Source organism: Podarcis muralis, chromosome 2, assembly GCF_964188315.1.
Source record: "Podarcis muralis chromosome 2, rPodMur119.hap1.1, whole genome shotgun sequence".
In the NCBI taxonomy this organism is placed as follows: domain Eukaryota; kingdom Metazoa; phylum Chordata; class Lepidosauria; order Squamata; family Lacertidae; genus Podarcis; species Podarcis muralis.
Window position 1 is genome coordinate 73985343 of NC_135656.1, and position 20728 is coordinate 74006070.

Here is a 20728-nt window from a genome sequence, read left to right on the forward strand (position 1 = left end):
TTTGTTTCCAGCGGTTGTTCACTCTGCAGAGATAATGGCTGGATCTCTCCTGAGCCTGCCAAAGTTCAAGGATGCAGGTAGCCGCAGCTCAGGGATTTGCCTCAACTGCATCAGCATGCAACCTCCTGGCTTCTTCTGTTTTAATTCACAGCATGGCAGCACTAGCAGGACTGTCAAATGCAGTGTTGAGACCCAGGGGCAGCACTATTACATCAATTATGTTCATTGGCATGGTGCTGCACTGAGCTGCATGTTCTTTTCTACGAGCAGTTCAGTTAATTTTTTAAATCGTAAAATCTTGCCCACTCTGCTACAAAAAGAGAAGTCAATGAGTGCTTTACTTTTTACCTTGAGTAAGCTGCTACTCTACTGAAGCTGGTTCTCAGTAGGCAGTGGAGTGTATGTGTACTTCGTACTGCGTTTACTTTTGCCGGGAGCTAGTTTTGATCAAACCATTTTTTTAAGAAAAGCACTGTTTGCAAATGAACTCATATTTGTTAACTGTATTATGTATCCTAAGTTACATGTTGCATTTTGTAAACCTGTATTTGCAGACTTTACAGATACGTTAAAGTCAAGAATAAATTGCAGTATTAGACAAAAGGAGCACTGCTGTCCTCTATTAACTTTGCCACGTAGCGTTCCCACCATGTATGTAATGGATGTTTCCTGGCTACAGTATTTCTTCACTCTTGAACATACTGTATCCTTCCAACAAAGTGTGCAAGTCATCAATTTTTCCAGAGTTACCGAAGCTAAAATAGACGCATCTTCTGAAGCAGTTGCTAGATGTTAAGATAGATAAACATATTATGAAATCTACTACACTGCCAGCAGGTAAGATTCTAAGGCCTGTTCAGCTTTGAAAGTGACCCTCAAACCTCTTAACATTTTTTTTTTAAACATAGGTTTATTGGCCCTAAATGTTTTACAGCAAGGAGGGGGAACCTTATCCCTGGGTGACCAAATGTGGCCTTCTAGTTCACACAACTTCACTAGAGTCCAGCCCCCACCATTTCCCCAAGTGATTTTGTCTGCCTGCAATGTGTTCTTGATCTGTCTTGCCTAGATGGAAGACTGAGGGTTGTGCAGCTAATAAAAACCTGACTGCAATGTAGAATAATATATAAAGGGAAGAGTCACAACTGCTGCTCTGACCTATTTAAAACCCCATGAGTGAATGTGGCCCGTGGACTGAAAAAGCTTTCCCCACCTGTTTGCAGATAGTCTATTAGAGAAAAGGGAACACTGTTGGTCAAACAATTCTGGGCAAAAACTTGGGTAATTTGTTTCTGCTTCTATTCTATAAAAATACATGTTTGGTTTTAGACTTTTATAGCATGTAGGTGTATGGTAGACAACGTGTTCAGCTTTAATAATACGCATGCCTGTTTGCTTACTCTTCCATCTGGACTCATTTTTTTAAAATATCTGTTAAGTCTGAAGCAAAAGTGGTTCCATATGCAAGCTACTGTCTTGGTGCTTACAACTTACTCACTTTTAACTCTCAGCTTCATAGCTCTATAGAGTATTGCCCATTTCAAAAGAGATAAATGAGGATGCATTAGGAATGATAGTTTTAATCAAAGATTGAACTTCACTGGGTATGTGAGCTAAGGCTGCAGTCTCATGCAGAAACAAATCCCATTAAAACCTGACTGGCTTGTCTAACAAGGAACAGAATGTGTGTAAAGTTGTCATGAAATGCTAAATACAGTGTTTGTACAAAAATATATTGTAGGTTGATTTTACTGTTAAACCATGTATGCTGTTTGAAGAGAAACTATTGTACCTGTAGCAGACAAGACTGTGATCATCTCCTTCTGCCCCCTTCAGTTTTCCTTTTCTAAATGGCACTCAAAATTGTAGGGTTTTAGAAGCTACTGAGTAGTTTGAATCCTCATTGGCCCATATTGATGGTTTGTTATTTTTAAAATAATGTTCTGTCTTCTAGGTATGCTGGTAAGAGGGGAGGTAGCAATATGCTTTAGTTAACCTGAGGGTAGTCAAGCTTTTTATACCTACTGCCCACTGATGCATCTTGCTTGATGGAAGGAGGATTCAGCTTGTGCTGTAGAACCGCCTACCACCCTAGAATCCTGAAACGCCCACTAGCGAGCAGTAGGGACCAGGTTGACAACCCCTGGGTTAACCTATCTGGCTTGGGTTTGCATTGAGATGGATGTGCAATGAAGAATTGTTCTGAGGCATAGTCAGGATGTTGCACATTACCATAGCAGCCCCACCCCATGTTAGCTAGGGCCGTTTCATACTCAAAACATATTAAAGTTTCTGATGGAAAATCCATTTACCACCAATGGAAAAAGCAGGATGCAATCGTATGAGACTATCTTATGAGAAAGGCCAGCTGATTCTGTTTATCTCTTTGTTAAAACAGAAATAATTAAATACATTATGCAGTTAGATGGATTCTCAATTTGGTGTTTTTTATGCTGAGTTTTACTGCAGGGTATATCTGTCAACTTGAATAAAGTTGTACCATTTATTTTAAAATAAAAACTAGATGTTTTATTGCATTTAAAAATAACCATGTTTAAGTCACAACAATATACAAAATTATAAACAAAATACAAGCTTGTCTGACCTAAAAACAATTTTTTTTTATAAAAAAAGTGCTCACCACGTACCAGTACCTCAGCTTCAGCTTGAAGTTTTGAGGCGAAACTTGGTAAACACTGTATTTAATACAGATTCCATTAAAAGACTGGGCAAACCCCTGTACAGAATTATTGCATGAAAAGCACTGGGACTTTCAGTTAGTGGTTTGTGGTCATGTTTTCAGTGTATTGATGTAGCTTAACATCTTGCTGTAACTTCTGTGAGCCATGATAGAAGCTGTTTAGCTTGGTACATTTTGTAAGATATACAAAGTTGCTGCTAAAATCCCATTTAAGAATAAAATGGATTAAGTTCACATTAGTGGCAGCAGGCCATTTCTTTGATACTAATGCTATTGCAAAAGAAAGTCCAGAGGGAAGCTTCCATCTTGCTCCACTTACTGAGTTAGAAAAGCTTCTTTAAGGAAGTGGGACTTTACAGCTGCCCCAAGGGAATGACACCAAAACTGTACAAGTTGCGTTTTCTGCATTTGCTTTCCAATGACAGTGAAAAGTTGTTGTTTTTCCACACAGCAGCTGGAAATGGTGTCACTAATAGCAATAATACCATCATACCATAATTAACTTGCTCAGTAGTCATGGGGTGTTCAGAACTGTGTTTGCCATTCCACTGTTGTACAGTGGAATCGCAAACACAGAAATGTCATCATAAGAAGCAGGCCTGTTACTGCCCATAGTCCAGTAGTATCCATCCTTCTTTCCCCTTGCTTTCTGCACCAGGCACTTGGCTAGTTCTGTAAACCTATAGAAACAAACAATTACTTTGTTATCTCCCAAAGCAGTGATTACCAATGCTAAAGACAGGTGAAGGATGAACTACAGTACTTAAGGCACTGAGAGTTTGGTTTACTGTTCTGGTACTGCTGCCCACACACCACAGTGGAAGCAAACCGCTTCAGCACCCAATTTGAGTCTTGAGTACTGCCAACAGCTCTGGTAAACTAATTCTCTAGCAAAGCAATCTCAGCTAAATGTAAAAGGAATAGAATTTTGTCAGAGTAACTCTAAGAAGATAAGAAAAAGGTGTTGGTTCAGGCTAGTGGCCCATCTAGTCCAGCATCTTGTTCTCTCAGTGTCCAACCAAATGACTGGGAAGGCTACAAGCCAGACAGGAGTACAACACTTGTCTGCCCACCAGCAATTCCTAACAATTTTGAAGATTTAAGACCACACAGGTTAGCTTCTTGTTGCCTTTACCTCTGCTTAAAATGCTTCTCTGTACATCAGTATCAGTTACAGAGAACTTCATTAAGTATGGAAAATGTTCAAAATGTTTGAAAACCAAACCTCTGCTTCTGATTGGCTGCAGGAAGCAGGACGTTCAGCTTCCAAAAATAGTTCACAAACCGGAACAGTCACTTCCGGGTTTGCAACGTTCGGGAACCAAAACGTTCTGGAGCTGTTTGAAAACCAGGGCACAACTGTATAGGTGATCAAGATAACTCAGCCTGAGAAAAAAAACTCCCTCACAGTAAACATGCCTGGGGGGTTGGGTAGAGGCACCCACATGGTCTCTTATACACATAGAACATACACCTCACAGAGACTTCATTTTTCAGTGTGCAAAGATGAGCTAGCCACTGCTTCATTCTCATGCAGCTATTTCCTGAACAGCTGAGCGATGAGGAAGATTGTGGGGAGGTTTCTCTATGCTCCCCACATCTTTTCATCACACAGCTGACTGCAGTTCCTGGTAGGAGGAGCTTGAGAAAAGAGGCTTTGTGGGACAGATCTGGCCCACGGACTGCTATTTCCCTACCACTGCTGTGCCAGAACACATGTCAACATAAGCAAAAGCAGAGGTGTGCATATTCAAATATTTTCCAGTGTGTTTCATTCCCCAATTTTTAGCACAAAAGCTCCTCAAATATTTTAAGTTTGTCAAGGCACCTACAAAATTGGTATTGTCAATGCAAAGAATGTGTGTTAAGAAATCAAGACTCGTGGCTTCCATATTGGCTAAAACTGCTAACATACCTGTATGGGTCAGATGTGTTCTCCTGGACAAAATTCCTGACAATATGAGCCACGTCGTCATTGGACATAACATCCCAAAGGCCATCAGTTGCCATGATGAGGACATCGCCTTCCTTGATGTTTTGTTTGGCAAAGTCTAATACTTCAACCTAGTCAGAATTGACGAAAAGATGCAAGCTTTCTTAACTGCTATCCCCAAACAGCTGGATGTTCACAGTCTCCCTAGAGAATGGTTTAAATGAAGAGCCTGGAGTCCAGCAACTTGTGCATGGCCATGGCTCTGCCACGCATGCTTTAAATACATGCCACTATAATAAGGGCATACAAGACAAGGCCTGCTAGATGGGACCAAAGGCTATCTTCTAGCACAGCATTATTTTTTTTCTAATGGGGGGAGCCTGATGTTCCTGAGAAACTTAGATGCATAGTATGGAGGCAATAGCTCTCCCCTGTTGACAAACACATCAGTAGACCCTCAAAGTCAGTATACACATGCATGTCTAATTGGGTTCCTAATGACGAGCTACCCATTCTGTTTAGGGCTGCAGCATTATATGGACCTACGTTTTTTGGGGTGGTTTTTTAAAAAAATATACTAGAAATAGTGACAAAGCTGTATTATCTTTCCCTGAAGATATTCAGAGGACCCAGAAAGGGGAAGGAAGCTGAACTACAATGGTAAACCCATGGCTGAAAAGACTTCGTGTGTCCTATCAATCTCCTACCTTTGGAATGCAGGACAGGAAAGGCTTGATTTCAACGTCTGTTTCAATAACTCTCAACTGATGATCTCCCAGGCCTCGTGAAACAGCCAGGGTGCCTAGCAAGCGAGCCTAAAAAGGATGAGGCAACAAGGAGTGGAAGAGAGTCACAAGCATAGAGCCAGTGGTAATTTCAAGTAGAAGTTATTTAAAACATTCATCTTTTCAATGTAATATTCACAACAGATCACCATACACGTTTAAACACAAAGAACAATGTAATTAAATCTAAAAAAACCGCAATGTTTCCAGCAGCAGCACATTTCTCAAGAGCCACATAAAAGCCATTAAGCATCAAGAGCTTGGGAATGCAATTTTGTTTTTATCTGGTCCCTAAAGATAATCATACTTGACAACATGTAAGCTGACAAGGGGAAGTTTCATAGTGGAGGCACCACTAACAAGGTGGCTCCACACTGTTGGTATGTATGCAGCTGTGCAATATTTTACATGTTGAGCATGGTTCCAGCTATGGAAAGGCAGCATACAACTAAAATTTATGTATGTATGTATGCATGCATAAAAAACAGTATAGAAAGGACGCACTGGCTCTTCCCGCCCCCCCCTTTTTTTTGCTTGCAAGGGCCCTGCAGGCACACCTGTTTTCCATGTCCATGGATAAGAGGATACTTGAGGTCATCTTTTGCTACCGTCTTGTATCCCCTGAAACGAGAAAGGTCATTTTTGCAGTCCTTCTGTCATAGCATAGCCACAATCCAATATGAAGATAAACACGTTAAAACGTACTAAATGTAAAACATATTACTCCGTGGCTGCAGTCTTTGTATATAAATGTCCCTTTAATGCAGACATTTTAACTTTTCTACTAACTGCTGTACTCCGTTACACAAGGAGGTTCGCAAGGTTGTACGTGAAGCCTGTAGCACAGCTAAGAAAGTAATCAGTGACGTCAATCCCAAAGCCATTTCAGAGCACAGGCCTAACAGGTGGGTGGATTCAGAATTGCAGCTCAGATCTCCAGAAAGCACAGAACTGCAGCATTGGAAGGGCTCATCTAGTCCAACCCTCTGCAATGCAGAGATAATGCAGTTGTCCCATACAGAGATCAAACCTGCGACCCTGGCATTATCAGCCCCATACTCTAACCAGAAGCCAGACTACCATTAATTAACACCATTATTGAGCTGCTTCCATCTCACATTTATGTTAAAAAAACAGCTGCACATTACTGATGGGTTCTTGGGAGCAAGCTTAGGCTGACAGGGGGGCTTTTCTTCAATCCTTTGAGGGATTGAGAGACCAGAGCAGTGAGACAACCACTGTATCTCAGAATCTGATGTTGTCTCCTCTTGAAAGCCAAACACCTTTCCCTCCTAAAATGTAAGCCAGGCATAGGCATACTTGACCCTCCAGATGTTTTGGGACTACAACTCCCATGATCCCTAGCTAACAGGACCAGTGGTCAGGGATGATGGGAAATGTAGTCCCAAAACATCTGGAGGGCCGAGTTTGCCTGTGCCTGATGTAAGCCATCCTGCTGCCAGGTTAAGAAAATAGCGTGGCTGAAGCAGATAGGCAACTAGAGACCAATAAGGGGAGAGAGAGATGAAGGGCTGCCATGCAGAAAACGGTGGCTGGTACTTTGCTGCTCCAAAGGGCAAATGTAGATTAAGTGTAGGACTAGAGAGTGTAAACAGCAAGGAAGCAGATTTTCAGCTAAAGACTAGAACAATCTTCCTAACAACTAGAGCTGTTTGACAGCAAAACAGATTGCCTTGGGAGATTGTAGATGCATTTAAGCAGGGGCTGGGTGGCTGTCAGGTGTTACAGGAGCATCCTGCATTGAGCAGAGTGATGGCCTCCAATGTCCTTTCCAACCCAATTCCACCACACAAACACTGCTCATCCAGGGCATCCTCTTATCCAAGCCAAGAGAGGCTTGAGTGACTCACCAGCCTTCCATTGAGTAATCTCGATACAGGACCTTCTGGCCCACATCATCTCCTCTCAATCTCCTTGGAAACTCAAACCGTATGAATTCATCTGCCAGAAGCTCTGGGTACATGAAAGCCTGAGAAGAAAAAGAACATTCAAAAATACTTAAAATGGAAGCATCATTTTCAGGGGAATATGGGAGAGAAAGTGGGAAAACCTGTGTTGCGTATTCTGCCATTGCTAAGTCCCTAATTATCAGTGGCATAATACTCTATTTCTATGGAGAATGGGAATAAAAATCCTTAAATCACTGGTAGAATATTCTAATTTCAAAATTAAAACTAGGGTCCCAAAACCATAAAAGCAACAGGAATGATATTTGCAGGGAAACCTGTTTCCTTACAGAAATTGCTCCTCACTGGATATGAATAAAGGTCTGGTAAATCACCACTGTTTGTGCAGTCTAATTAACATTATTCTGAATGGCAGATTATAGATCTATTCTATATAAGGCTATACTTAGTACTTCATACCACTTCAGTGCAACACAAAGCAAGAGTAGTAGTGATATCTCAGAATGAATCTACTCTGCTGTTCAGAATGACCCTACCACTCATGAGAGATGGGTAGTGCAAGACAGACATGTTGCCATTAGAGAATATGCAGAAAGGTGTGTGTTTTTCTTACCAGGTGTTGGATTCTCTGCCTCTCTGTTTCTGGAGTGAATTCAGTACTCAGGGGGACAATGCTTTGTTTTCGAACAAGGAGTGCCCTAAATAAAATAATATAAAAACTGAGGTTAACTCTTTCAAGTGGATTTCTCTCATTACCTTTTTCAGACATAGGAATAAGTTGACAGATGTATGTGATTGTTGCTATACAACCAGCTTCTTTAGTAAGACAGGAGGTGGGGAAGAAGATCCTTTTTGGGCCAGCCCAAGAATTCAAGATGTGTATGCCACCACCCTACAAGTATACATTTGAAACACCTTTCATCAATATTCAAAATAATACAACAAAGAGACTATTTCTCCACAAGCTATGCCTGAAGAGTGGCAAGAAGTTAATCCATAAGACAGCTGTCAGCTGTCCCAACACTCTGCTCCTGAAGGCAAAAAGTGAAATTTCAATTTAGGTTCAGAACAAAAAGCATGCTCACAGCATCTTTATATTTTTCCAAGGAAAAACAGCCACACAGGACCTCCATTCAGATCAGGACTTCTAAATTCTGGGAGGAGAGATTTAACCCTTTTCTCACTACACCAGTTTACCATTGAAAATCAACGCAAAACACACACACACCTGTTTCCACGCAAAGGTTCAAACAGGAAACAGGGAAGGGATTTTCATTAGGAAGCTGATGTAGGGAGGAAAGAGTTAAACACCATTCCTGACCCTGATTAAGGCCTCCAGCAGCTGCTTTTTTTCCGATTTTAACAAGCATGCTTAATGTAATATATTCAACACTTAACAAAACATCTAATTTTGTTAAACAGAGAAAACATTAACATTAACTGAGTATCTTTCTTACTCAAGAGACATGAAGAATCCTGCTATATAACTAGGCTAAAAGGACAATGTTGGGTCTCATCCTAGGTTGCATTTGGATGTGAACTCACCTGCTGTCACCTGCGTTTGCCACATAGAGCCTTCCCTGCAAGTAAAGTGCAGCTAGTGCAGTACAACCTCCTGATTGGCCAGTAGCTTCCATCTCTTGACCAATTACATCATCCTGTTGGGGAAAAACATAATCTGATGATGCAAAGCAGGTGCCGTATTTCTCAGCAAAGTCTGAAATCTAACTTTAAGACCACTGTTAGATAACTTAATCATCTGGACACTCAAGTCAGTTCAAACAAACACATGCCACTTTCTTTTCGTGCGAATATGTTTTCACATACAGTGGTACCTCGGGATAAGTACTTAATTCGTTCTGGAGGTCCGTTCTTAACCTGAAACTGTTCTTAACCTGAAGCACCACTTTAGCTAATGGGGCCTCCCGCTGCTGCCGTGCCACCGGAGCACGATTTCTGCTCTCATCCTGAAGCAAAGTTCTTAACCTGAAGCACTATTTCTGGGTTAGCGGAGTCTGTAACCTGAAGCGTATGTAACCTGAGGTACCACTGTACATGATCATGCAGCAAACGTTTCTTGTGAATTGGCAGCTTACATGGGAACAGATATGTCATAGTAAACTTTATATACCAAGCAGAAATGCATAGGGTACTAAGTCTGCATCGGCACAACATTTGACAATGAGTCATGGAATAAACAGCCTCATCAGCAGAAACTTCCAAGGGCTGAGGCAGCTGGTTTGCCTGGCTGTGAAAACAACAGGATCTTGAGCAAGATTTGCACCAACGGCCATCTGTGACATAAGGAGCCTTAACCCTCTGAGAGACAAGAAAGGGGGAAACAAGGTCACTCACACATTCCTGGAAGGCCTTCTCCAGTGCTCCAATTACCACATCCTCCTGCCGAATTTGTTTTTCTTCCACGAACTGTGGGTCACTTTGGCAAACGCACTGCCCACTGAGGTGCATCGGGGGACGGTCTTGAGTGATGCCTTCCACCACATCCTCCAATTTCTGCTTGATGCAACAGTGCAAGTAGTTGGAGGCCAAGATAGATGCTTCTGGTCCACCATGACCATCAAACAGTGCCCAGTAGTGGCCAGTCAGATACTGAAAGTCAAAGCATTGAGACTTTTACCATCATTTAGTACACTCTTTCATGCTGTTGCCAGAACATCTGGGGGTGCAGCAGGCTGCATGCTTGCTTTGTATGTGCTGTTTGTTTGCTTTGTATGTGGGAGCCACACTCACAATTCTCACTCACCTGCTTCAGTGTTGTTGTGAGGATTAGAATTATAAACCACTCTATAGTCTGAAAACTGAAGCAGACAGGTGTGTGTTTCAGGAATCAATTCATATTATTATTAAAACATTCTAAAACACAATCCTCACATCTGCTTGTTGGGATCTTTGGATACAAATTCATTCACACAAGAGCAAGCATTTCCTCTTTTGCTGTAAGCCACAATTATACAGTGGTACCTCGGGTTAAGAACTTAATTCGTTCTGGAGGTCCGTTCTTAACCTCAAACTGTTCTCAACCTAAGGTACCACTTTAGCTAATGGGGCCTCCCGCTGCCACCGCTGTGCGATTTCTGTTCTCACCCTGAAGCAAAGTTCTTAACCCGAGGTACTATTTCTGGGTTAGCAGAGTCTGTAACCTGAAGTGTCTGTAACCCAAGGTACCACTGTACTCCAAAGTGTACCATAGAATCTGCTAGTTCCACAAGGGCATCAGCTGCCCACTCTCTGACGTACAAACTTCCTCTATAGTCCAAGTTTTACTCTGAGCTTTGTTGTTGTTTCCTTTATCTAAATGGATTTGCCAGGCAGATTCAAACCCGCAGCTCATGCCTTTCATGGGATTCTCAGAATGTTGAATGAGGAATTGAAGAACAAACCAAGCCATTCAGCGTATGCCGCAAGAGGAATAGGAAGAAGCCCTAATTGTTTAGAAATACTTGTGCTTCACTCATATTGACCCCACATGACTATGGTCCAGAAATAATTAGCCGACTGAATGGAAGCCAGATAGTTATAAATGGGAGAGAATGTCATACTGGTGAGAGCAAAACAGTTAGCAAAAGCCACTTAAGACAAAGTTAGGTGCTAGATAGACATAGCTGCCACTTTTAATGGGTACTGAACCTGGCACCTCTCTGCCTGTGAATTGTGAAAAGATCTGCAGTCCAAAGAGGAAAAGAAGAAATACGTTGTCATCGTGACCTTTATCTCTGATCAATGCAAATAAATGACACAACCTCCATTTTCCACAATGTAAGAATGCCTACCATGACATCTGACTGGATGTGAATATAGCATTCTGTAATCACTCAAAATATCTTACTAGATATAATGATTATGTATGTCCTGTTTCAATTCTCTGACAGTAGTTAAATTAGCAAGTTGGCCACTATGGAACTGCTCTCTGCCACAGCCTCTTCCTGCTCACTAAACGCTGTTGCCTCTTCAGCTTCTGACACCTCCTCCTCCCAATCTTCTCCCTCTGACCACTCATTGTCGTCCCACCACCCATCCCTGGGTTCTGAGCCTTCTTCCCAACTGGGTTCCCCAGTTGGTGCTGCCCGCCTTTCCTCTGTTTCCGGCCAGTCCATGACAGCCACTATACCGAATATGGAATCTTCGTAAGTCATCTCAAGATGTTACAAAGTTGGGGACAAATATAACTGCCAAGCAATTAAACTCAAGAACTCTGTATATGTTCAGAGACATTCACCTATAGACTTCATGAAGTTTCAGAACTGAATCAAAACAGGTTCTGCCATAGGCTGAGCCTTGGTAAGTCCTGGCTCTAATTAATCCCTGCTGTAGACGGAAACACTACCTCTGAACTCACCTCAGTAGTGCATAGAATCAGCCACTCCTGGTCCTCTTCTTTGCCATGTTCCCTCTTTCTGATAGAGATATGACAGCATGTTGCTTGGTCTTCATTGAATTCTGATTTTTCTGCGTTGATGGTTCTGATGGCACAAGAAACAAAATCACTAGAATAACTGAAGCAATTCCATTTTATTAGGTCCAATGTAATTGAAAACTAGCAATTTTATGGTTGATGACATAATTGACTTCAAATGAGTTTCAAATGACACCCTGCAGGTGCCAAGAGGCTGAGTAGTCTTAGAGCCTAAAAGCAGGATGCAATCTGTTTTATCAGACCTTATAAGATACTGGTGAGTAGGAGAGTACACCCAAATCACCAAGACTGGGAATCTATAGAAATCCAAGCTGCAGGCCTTTAGTTCAGGGCTAGCAAACATAATCCTAGAGCAAGCAAGTGCCACAGTCATCCATAAGGCCTTTAAGAAAACAGTGAGAAGTGGTGTGATAGGAAATACGTACCTGCATATTGCACGTGGTTATGGAGAAGGGGCAGCAGCCCAGCTATGCAGGGAGCAGGTCTCCCTTTACACTCTGGGTCCTCTACGTTTATTCTAGGGGCTCCACGTTTTTTCTGTGGGTGCTGAACTGGGTGCCTTTCCTCTCACCTTTCTGCTGTTCCAAGCACAGGGCACCGCAAGAATATAATTTAGCCACAGAATTCCCATTAGTCCGATTCATTATGGCCTGGGGTGCCTTGAATGATGGTCAGGGGCGCCGCAAGCAACACTGGCCTCTGTCCCTCTTTACTTCCCTCTCATGTCTATGTCTCCATCAGGCTGCTAAGGCTGAGGGCATCCTCTTCCCAGCCCCTGCGGGGCGGCATGAGGAGACACCTCTCTTTGAGGTGGGGGGCATCTCAGAGACCAGGGGCAGTGGTGGAAGCTACCCAGAAGAGGGGAGCGGAGCCTGAGGGAACATTCCACAAGGCTTGGAGTGTGTTTCCCCAGAGAGGAGCCACAGAGCAAATGTAGTTGGCCAAGGGAGCCGTGGACTCAAAAAGGTTGAAAACCTCTGCATTACGGAGATAATGACTTAGCACAGGAAATGGCTGACGGTCTAAATGTTCTTTCCTCTTTCTGAGCAAAAAGAGTCCTCTTTCAAAAGATATTGCCCCACTGACTGACTCAACATTCACCCACACCAAGAGGCAAGACTTGCTATTTTGCCGTGCTCTTGCAGCAGTGGGTCAACATAGTTTCAACATTAAGTTTATTGATTTATTTTATTAGATTCCTACAACATGTTATTTTAACATCACACACACACACACACACACACACACACACACACACAATAAAGTATTTCACCCTAGCCCAGAATAAGTTTAGTTTAAGCACTGCATCCAAAATTACACCCAAATAATATAATATTCCTATCTCAGACTACCATTTGTATGGAATGTGATAGAAACTTTATGCCAGGCTTCCTCAAACTCAGCCCTCCAGATGTTTTTGGCCTACAAATCCCATGATCCCTAGCTAGCAGGACCAGTGGTCAGGGATGATGGGAATTGTAGTCGCAAAACATCTGGAGGGCCGAGTTTGAGGAAGCCTGCTTTATGCTAAGAAAGTTTTATAATGTGATGGGAGTAATCTGTTTTCGTTTTTGGTCATGTACATAATAAAGCTGTATCATGGCCTTTGGCTAATACAATAAACTTATGGAAAAAGATGTACTAATCAGTTGCAAAGGACTCTTTATGCATCAAACCATGTGCCAATTTTATTAGTAATTTTTTTTCACAAGTGCTTTTTGGCTTACTTTAGTGTACCAGATATCAAAGAAGCACCCTCCAAATTCTTCCAGTATCTTATTATTAGGAGTTTGCCCACTAGTAAAAGAGAACTTGTTAGGGTCTCTGAACTGTAAGTTAGCATTATTTTTCATAAAAATATATTACAGTCAAATATAACTATGCCTGCTGCTAGTGGTGCATGAAGGGGTAAGAACCACAGAGTTATATTGCTAGACAGACTCAGTTAGGTCATGCCCTTTCTCCTTGCAGAGGAAGTGAAGCCTTTCTACTTCCTTCCTTTCTCTCTCTCTCTCTCTCTCTCTCTCTCTCAGCATCATGTAATAAACCAGAACAGACATGCTTAAGCTAGCTCTAAGTGTGGAGCAAGTGTCTGAAGCTATCTTACTGCATTTTTCACCCAATTTAGCATATATTATATTTGCTGCTGCATGAAACAATGCAGACCTTTTATCAGTAAGTAAACATTTTAAACTTACTTAACAGTTTGTGTCTGCTCATTGCAAAAGGGATAGAAAGAGGTCAGCTATTACGTGCTAATAAAAGGATTTAACAACCTATATTCCTAATGCTATACTGCTGTGCAACTTTTATGAGTTTAATACTCTGTTACTGGGGGCTTTCTGTGCGCTGACCCCGCATTTTGAATCCAGGCACCCAGCCATTTCTTTTTGTTGTTCACCCAAACACATGGGTCCATAGGGATTCGAATATTTAATTTATTCCCACAAAAAGACTGAGCATGTTTAGAGGTGTTTTGTCCAGGAACTGCTTTTATTTCACCAAATATTTCCTCCAAGAACTGAGCCACTCTCCCGCATATCCACTGCATATGTTGAATAAAACCTAACACTGCACATCCTCTCCCAACAGCTTGGTGAACAGGAGGAGCTAATATGGCCTAAACATATAGGGAAGAGATATCATTTTTGTAGTATTTTAAGTGCTACCTATTTTGTCCAGGTCAATAAAGATTTTCTGGCACACTGAAGTCCAGTCATATTGATTGACAGTAATAATACAGTCTTTTCCCTGCCCGCTGCATAGCAATTCCCCAAATTGTCTGGAAAGCAGCAGAAACAACTAAAAATTTGTCTGGCCCTAACACATTAAGGAGGTGGGTGGGCTAAGACATTTTCATTTGTTTTGGTCCAATATCACTGAGGCAGCTCCTGCAACAAGGAAGCTCTTGTTTCTATTCCTACAACTACAGTAAGCTCAAAATAAGCAACTTGCCTTCTTTCTTTCATGCTGAAAGCAGTTTTTGTCAGTCACATGGTGTTGCTTCTTTATTTTCTGAAAGTGTTTGTTCATATAGAGTTAGAAAACCTGCTGTGTTTGGTCCCCCCCCCCCCCGCCCCCTTGAGGATTTGTTGACCCCACAGAATGCAATTCATCTGAAGAGTTCAGTCTGAGGACAGGTTTATAATTTCAACAGGCAGAGAACGTAAGATTTCCTGTAGCTTTATGCAAACAAATTATTAAGAAAAAAAGAGGCACTTGATACAATGGCCTCAGTTTCAGTTTCAACCTCAAATTCAATGTGTTTTTCTATGTGCAGAGCAGTGTTTCTCAACCAGGTGGTAGGGGCATGAGGATTTATTTAAAGTACATTAGAAGTAAAACATTAACAATCTTAAAATACAAAAACATGAAGTATTATGTTCAGAAGGTGAGAAGATCATATGCAGCGTATTACACGATGTGCACGTCATCATGAATGCACAATAGTTTGGCGTTCTCTCATGACCAGTGCAGTGCACAATATACACAACTGAGCAGTTCACTGTGCATGGTGCAGTTAATTAGTCATGTGTTTATTTGTGCTGTTTATTTCCTTTACTCTTGGAAAATTGAACATTTATTTACTTATTTATTTATTGGGTTCTTTGGAGGAATGGAGGTATAATAATATGATATGATATGATATACAGTCATACCTTGGGTTGAATGTGCTTCAGGTTGAGCGCTTTCGGGTTGCGCTCTGCGGCAACTCGGAAGTAACAGAGCGCGCTACTTCCGGGTTTCACCGCTCGTGCATGCGCAGATGCTCAAAATGACGTCATGTGCGGAAGCGGCAAAACGCGACCCACGCACACGCACCATCGCATCTTACATTCTATTCAGGATGCGAACGGGGCTCCAAAATGGATCCCGTTCGCATCCCGAGGTACCACTGTGATAATATAATATAATAATATATGATATGATAAATATAATATTAGTAATAACAACCTCTGAGCAGTTTACAATAACACACCATATACTACTGCTATTACATAGCAAATATTCCTGAATTAAAGGCAGGTGTGTTGCAATGAGCAAGCAGGAGAAGATGGTATTAGTGTCCTTGGAATCTGGCAACCCTGTAAAGAATTTGACCTTTTTCATAAAAGCCAGGGAGTACGCTCTTTCGGCACATTCAATGCCCAATATTTCATCAACGGAAACCTCTCCCCACCCCCTTTCTTCGAGTACTGCACTTGCAATCTTCCAATCTGCCCACCCCCCACCCAAAAAAAGGAAGACCATTTCAGCTGGGTATGAGATGGAGAGATCCAGGAAGTGAGTCAGCCCAGAGAACTATGACTATTAATGTATTGATCCCAGTTGGTTTGCTCACTAAACTCCTCCATCTCCTAGTTAGGCCTTGCAGTCTGACCAGCCCAGGAGTCTCTGAGCTTATGCTGTAGCCGCATTAAAATTGAGAGAAGGGTTGCAGAAAGAAATGCATTTATATTTTGTTCAGTAATAGTGGTTATGTACAAGACAATATTATTAAAATTATCCTCAATAAGAGTGTTTCCCTATGCTTCTGGTTTTGTCATAATTTGTTGCATTATAATATTACTGCTTTGCATTTTATATTCAAGAACAAAATAATATAATCTCTTATGCAATGAACACGTTACTGCAAGAATGGATATTCAATATTTGAAAATATACCAGCAGTCCATACTAACATCTGTGCTTCAAAATTTTGCTTTATAATTGAAAATGATTGGGGATCGGTTTCATAAACCTATCTTCACTGGAGAGGATTTTGAGAGACAGTTTGTAGGTTGGGAGAATAGGGAGTGAGAGGAGAGAGTTGGCTCTTGGTAGAAACATCCACTCTGAGGAATATATCACAAGCTAGAGAAAGGAATCTCTGAGCTTAGTGTGAAGCACAGTGTGTCCTGAAAGAGGCCAGGAATTAACTGGGAGGCTGAGCCAGGAGAAGTAGAAGCTGGAAAGATACAGTCTACTTAGGTCTCATTCCAGTCAGGAGGGGAGAGATTCTTCTACAAAAAGAGAAGACTCCAAAACCAGTTAAGAGGGGCGTGGTGATCCCTTGGGTCTGTTACTTGGAGTACCTCAGGAGTAGGGTTGTCTAAGGGGTGTGTAAGTGACAGGAAGTACCACTTTGTTTAAGAACCAAAGAATTAAGCGGCAACAGCTGTGCAACAACTGAAAAAGAACTGAAGTGAAGTAGCATTATATTTTGAAGTATCCTATGTTTTACCCACTTGTGTCATAAACTTCCTTTGTTTAATAAAATCTTTATTGTTTATTTGATCAAATCCTGCCTGAGACTCCAAATTATTAAGTTTTCCCTCCCACAAGTCCCCCACAAGATAATCTGGGGTAGTTTGTAGGGATTCATGGAATTGGGTATTCTGTGAGGTGGGTACACTATATTTTAAGTGAGGGCGGGCCCAACGTGATGTTGTGCTGTCACAGCTACTAGCATGAATGCTCCTTACTAGTACTGTTCCTCTCTCACCTGTAATATGCAAACACTGCATTAAAAGCACTTCGCAGTCACACCTCTAAGTTTGCCAGAAGTTCTAGAATGGACTGTATAAGTACAGAGACTGAGTCAGGGCCAAGGACAAATTTCATCCTAAAGCACAGAGGTCAATTTAGCCAAAGTTAAGCACATGTATGTTCCACTGATTTTACTGGGGAGTTAAATCCCTTCAGCTGAACTCAGTAGGACTTCAGGTGCTTCACTTCAGCAGAATCCTGCCCACAAAGTCAAAGCATTAAAATAAGGAGGATGCTTGTAGGCACTAAGTCACACCATTTAGGTTGTTACTCCCTTATCATGGTCTGTGGTATTACTACATTGGTACAAGAAGGGGGGAGCAAATTGCTTATTTCTCACTTGCCTCCCCCTTCTATCCCTTCTGTGCGACAGGATGGATGCTGCTGTCGTCAAAGCACCACTGTGTCAGGAGAAACCAGTCTTGCCACACATTTCCTTGCCATGCAACTATTAAAAGTACAAATGTTCTCTTTGGTAGAAAATCAAGCAATTCAAAGCAGCCCCACATTGCACCATTGTGGTTTACAATCTCTTGCTGTACCACTTACAGCCAGGAACATGCAGGTTATGCTGAGGTGGTTGCTATCTGTACCCACCTTACAGACTGTGCATTATTGTAACTTGTAATAACCTTACAATATTGCCCAGAACAAAGGCTACAAAATTATGATTTAACCAAAGTGGTCCAGCCCATCACTAACAGTGAGTCGTGGCAAAATAGTGAGAGAGGGACTTGAATCAGGGAACCCAGATGTAAGACTAGGAAAAAAACATTTTAAATTTTCAAAACAGCATCAGATTTCTCGATCTCCTTGATACTACAGGGACAAACAGAAATGTGCGGGCCAGGTCTCACTCTCAGCCAACAGGGGCGTCTGCACACGTGTGCGTGAAAAATAAATGCACTAAACAGGCAAGCAGGATTATCGTGCCATATTTTTTTTTTAAGTCCCGGCTTTTTAAGCTCTACGGGGCTGCTGGCTGCTTTTGCACCCCTCTAGGCTTAACCTCCAGCTGCTGCCGATTTGGCATGGTAGTCCTCAAGAGGTGTTTGTTTGTTTAAAGTTTATTTTTAAGCCGCCGCTTTGCAAGAGGTATCCCCAAGTCATGCGCCCCGGCCGCCCACTTACTCTGCATAGCCCGCGTTCCACTGGAGGGGCTTGTCTCGCGGCGGGCAGGCGACGGGGCGCTTGCCAGGCTGCCTCTCCCCGGCCGAGGCAGCTCCGCGCAGGAGTTTGGGCCGCCTGTACGGCAAGCGGGGGAGCTGCGGCTGTGGCCGTGTGTCTCCTTCCTCCGTTGGCCGCTGCTGCTGAGGAGCGCCTTTCCCTCGGCTCGCCGCGCTCAAGAAGCGCCTCTTGAACCAGTCCGAAGACATGAAGCGAAAGGGACAAGAGATCCGCTCCCTCGCCTCTCCCGAAGCCAACTGAGAAGCCCCGCGCTGCTCCAGTCCCAGGGAGTCGTTCCCGCAGCCAATGGGCGTCGCGCTCGTGACTCACCAGCACGCGGCAGCCAGTCAGCGCGGCGCTGCTCCGCCGGGTGTCACCAGGCGCCACGCACCTTCCTTGGTTGCTACTTCCTTGTTTTTATTTTCTCCCTCCTTTTCTCTGTCTCCCAGAGCTATGCTGTTAAGCAGGTGGCTTCCAACATGGGGCACCCCACACACACTGGGGGGCAGTTTGATTTTTAAGGGGGGGGGCAATTCGACCAAGTTTAGGCTTCCTCCACCTGAATAGGAGTTCACTTTTTGAATAAGAATTACAGTGGTACCTCGGGTTACAGACGCTTCAGGTTACAGACTCCGCTAACCCAGAAATATTACCTCGGGTTAAGAACTTTGCTTCAGGATGAGAACAGAAATCATGCAGCAGCGGCAGCAGGAGGCCCCATTAGCTAAAGTGGTGCTTCAGGTTACAAACAGTTTCAGGTTAAGAACAGACCTCCAGAACGAATTAAGTTCTTAACCCGAGGTACCACTGTATATGGGGGGGGGGGGTCAGGATTTTAGAGATGCTTAGGTGGGGCATGGCCAAAAAAAGGTTGGGAACCACTGCTTTAAACCATTTAAGTAGAGATTTTTTTTTTTTAAGACACCTGCTTGATCAGGGAAATGGCCCATCCAGTCCAGCATCCTGTTCTCACAGTAGCCAAACCACATACCCTGTGGGAAGCCCAGGAAAAAAAGTGATACCCAGCAGCTTGCTTTCAGAGGCGAGGCAGGACAACACCAACAGAGCTGGTACCCACTGATAAGACTTATGCTCCCTGAACTTGTCCCATCCTCTCTTAAAGCCACCGGTGCCTCCTTTGGGAGCAGATTCCATAGTTTATGTGCGGTGTTTTGTGGATGTCCACAGGTGCTTATGTGAAAGGGAGAAAAGCTTTATCTGCTTTCTGCATCATTTTGTACATCTCTTATCATGTCTCCTTTTATTTGCCTTTTCTGTAAAGTGAGAAGCTCAGAAAGTTGTAACCTTTCCATGCTGGAGAGTTGCTCCATGCTACTGATCACTGTGGTTGACCTTTCTTGAGTGTTTTGCAGCTCTGCAACATTCTTCTGGATGTGAGGCAACTGGAACTGTACACCGTATTCAAAGTGTGGACCAGGATTGGTGTTAAATGCTCAGAATGAGATTTCTCTGCAAGGGGATTGCACGGATATCAGGATAAACAACCAGGTTAGACCAAAAATGCAAGTTCAAAGCTTTATCATTTTATAAAATGTTATACAGCTTAGGATGTTATTGCTGTTGTGAAGAGAAAACCTGGAAAGTGGAACAGAAATTGGAATGAAGGAATTACTCTACAACAAACTAACCCTAACACACACACACACCAAGAAAAGGAAAAATACATACACAAAAAAGAGGATCCTGGCTAGGGAGTTTTCTAAAGATAGGAAAAACAAGTAAGGCAGGAGATTGAAGTGCTGAGGTCAAGTTTTGACTTTTGAAATGTCTATTGTTGAGTATTTTCAGAATTTCTTCTTGTGAATTGGTTCTGAATTGTCATTGATGGGAGACTTTTTTATATATGCACATTTCCTGGCAAACAAAAGTCGCCATCCCTATAGAATCCATAATGCCAATTGGTTTGAGAAAACAGCATTCTTCCCTGCCCTGATCCAGGTTTTGATCATCTTGATATTTCTATTCTTATTTTTATTTCATTTCTATACTGCTTCATTTTTTAAAAAAAACCTCAAAAGTGGTTTACTATCCACATTAAAACATGGCATAAAGCAATCCAGAATAAAACATTACAGAAGAAGGTACATCCAAAGCAATATCATTAACAGGATACTAAAATATTATCTAAAAGATTTCAAAGCAAAACATTAAATTGATGCAGTCTGAAGAATAGATGCGGCCATCTGTCATGTATGATCTAGCTGAGATTCCTGCATTGTAGGGGGTTGG

At 42.4% G+C, this 20728-nt stretch overlaps 1 protein-coding gene across 1 annotated transcript; it reads right to left on the minus strand.

The window, feature by feature from the left end:
• Positions 1-2631: 2631 nt before the first annotated feature.
• On the minus strand, positions 2632-18720 carry PPM1M (protein phosphatase, Mg2+/Mn2+ dependent 1M). Its single transcript, XM_028718752.2, has 10 exons — positions 18443-18720; positions 11705-11828; positions 9703-9957; positions 8893-9005; positions 7961-8045; positions 7291-7409; positions 5977-6040; positions 5342-5449; positions 4617-4765; positions 2632-3381 (listed from the first exon to the last, which is right to left on the minus strand). The coding sequence occupies exons 1-10, from the start codon at positions 18685-18687 to the stop codon at positions 3216-3218; spliced, it is 1428 nt and encodes a 475-aa protein (XP_028574585.2). The 5' UTR covers positions 18688-18720; the 3' UTR covers positions 2632-3215.
• Between the last annotated feature and the right edge of the window lie 2008 nt (positions 18721-20728).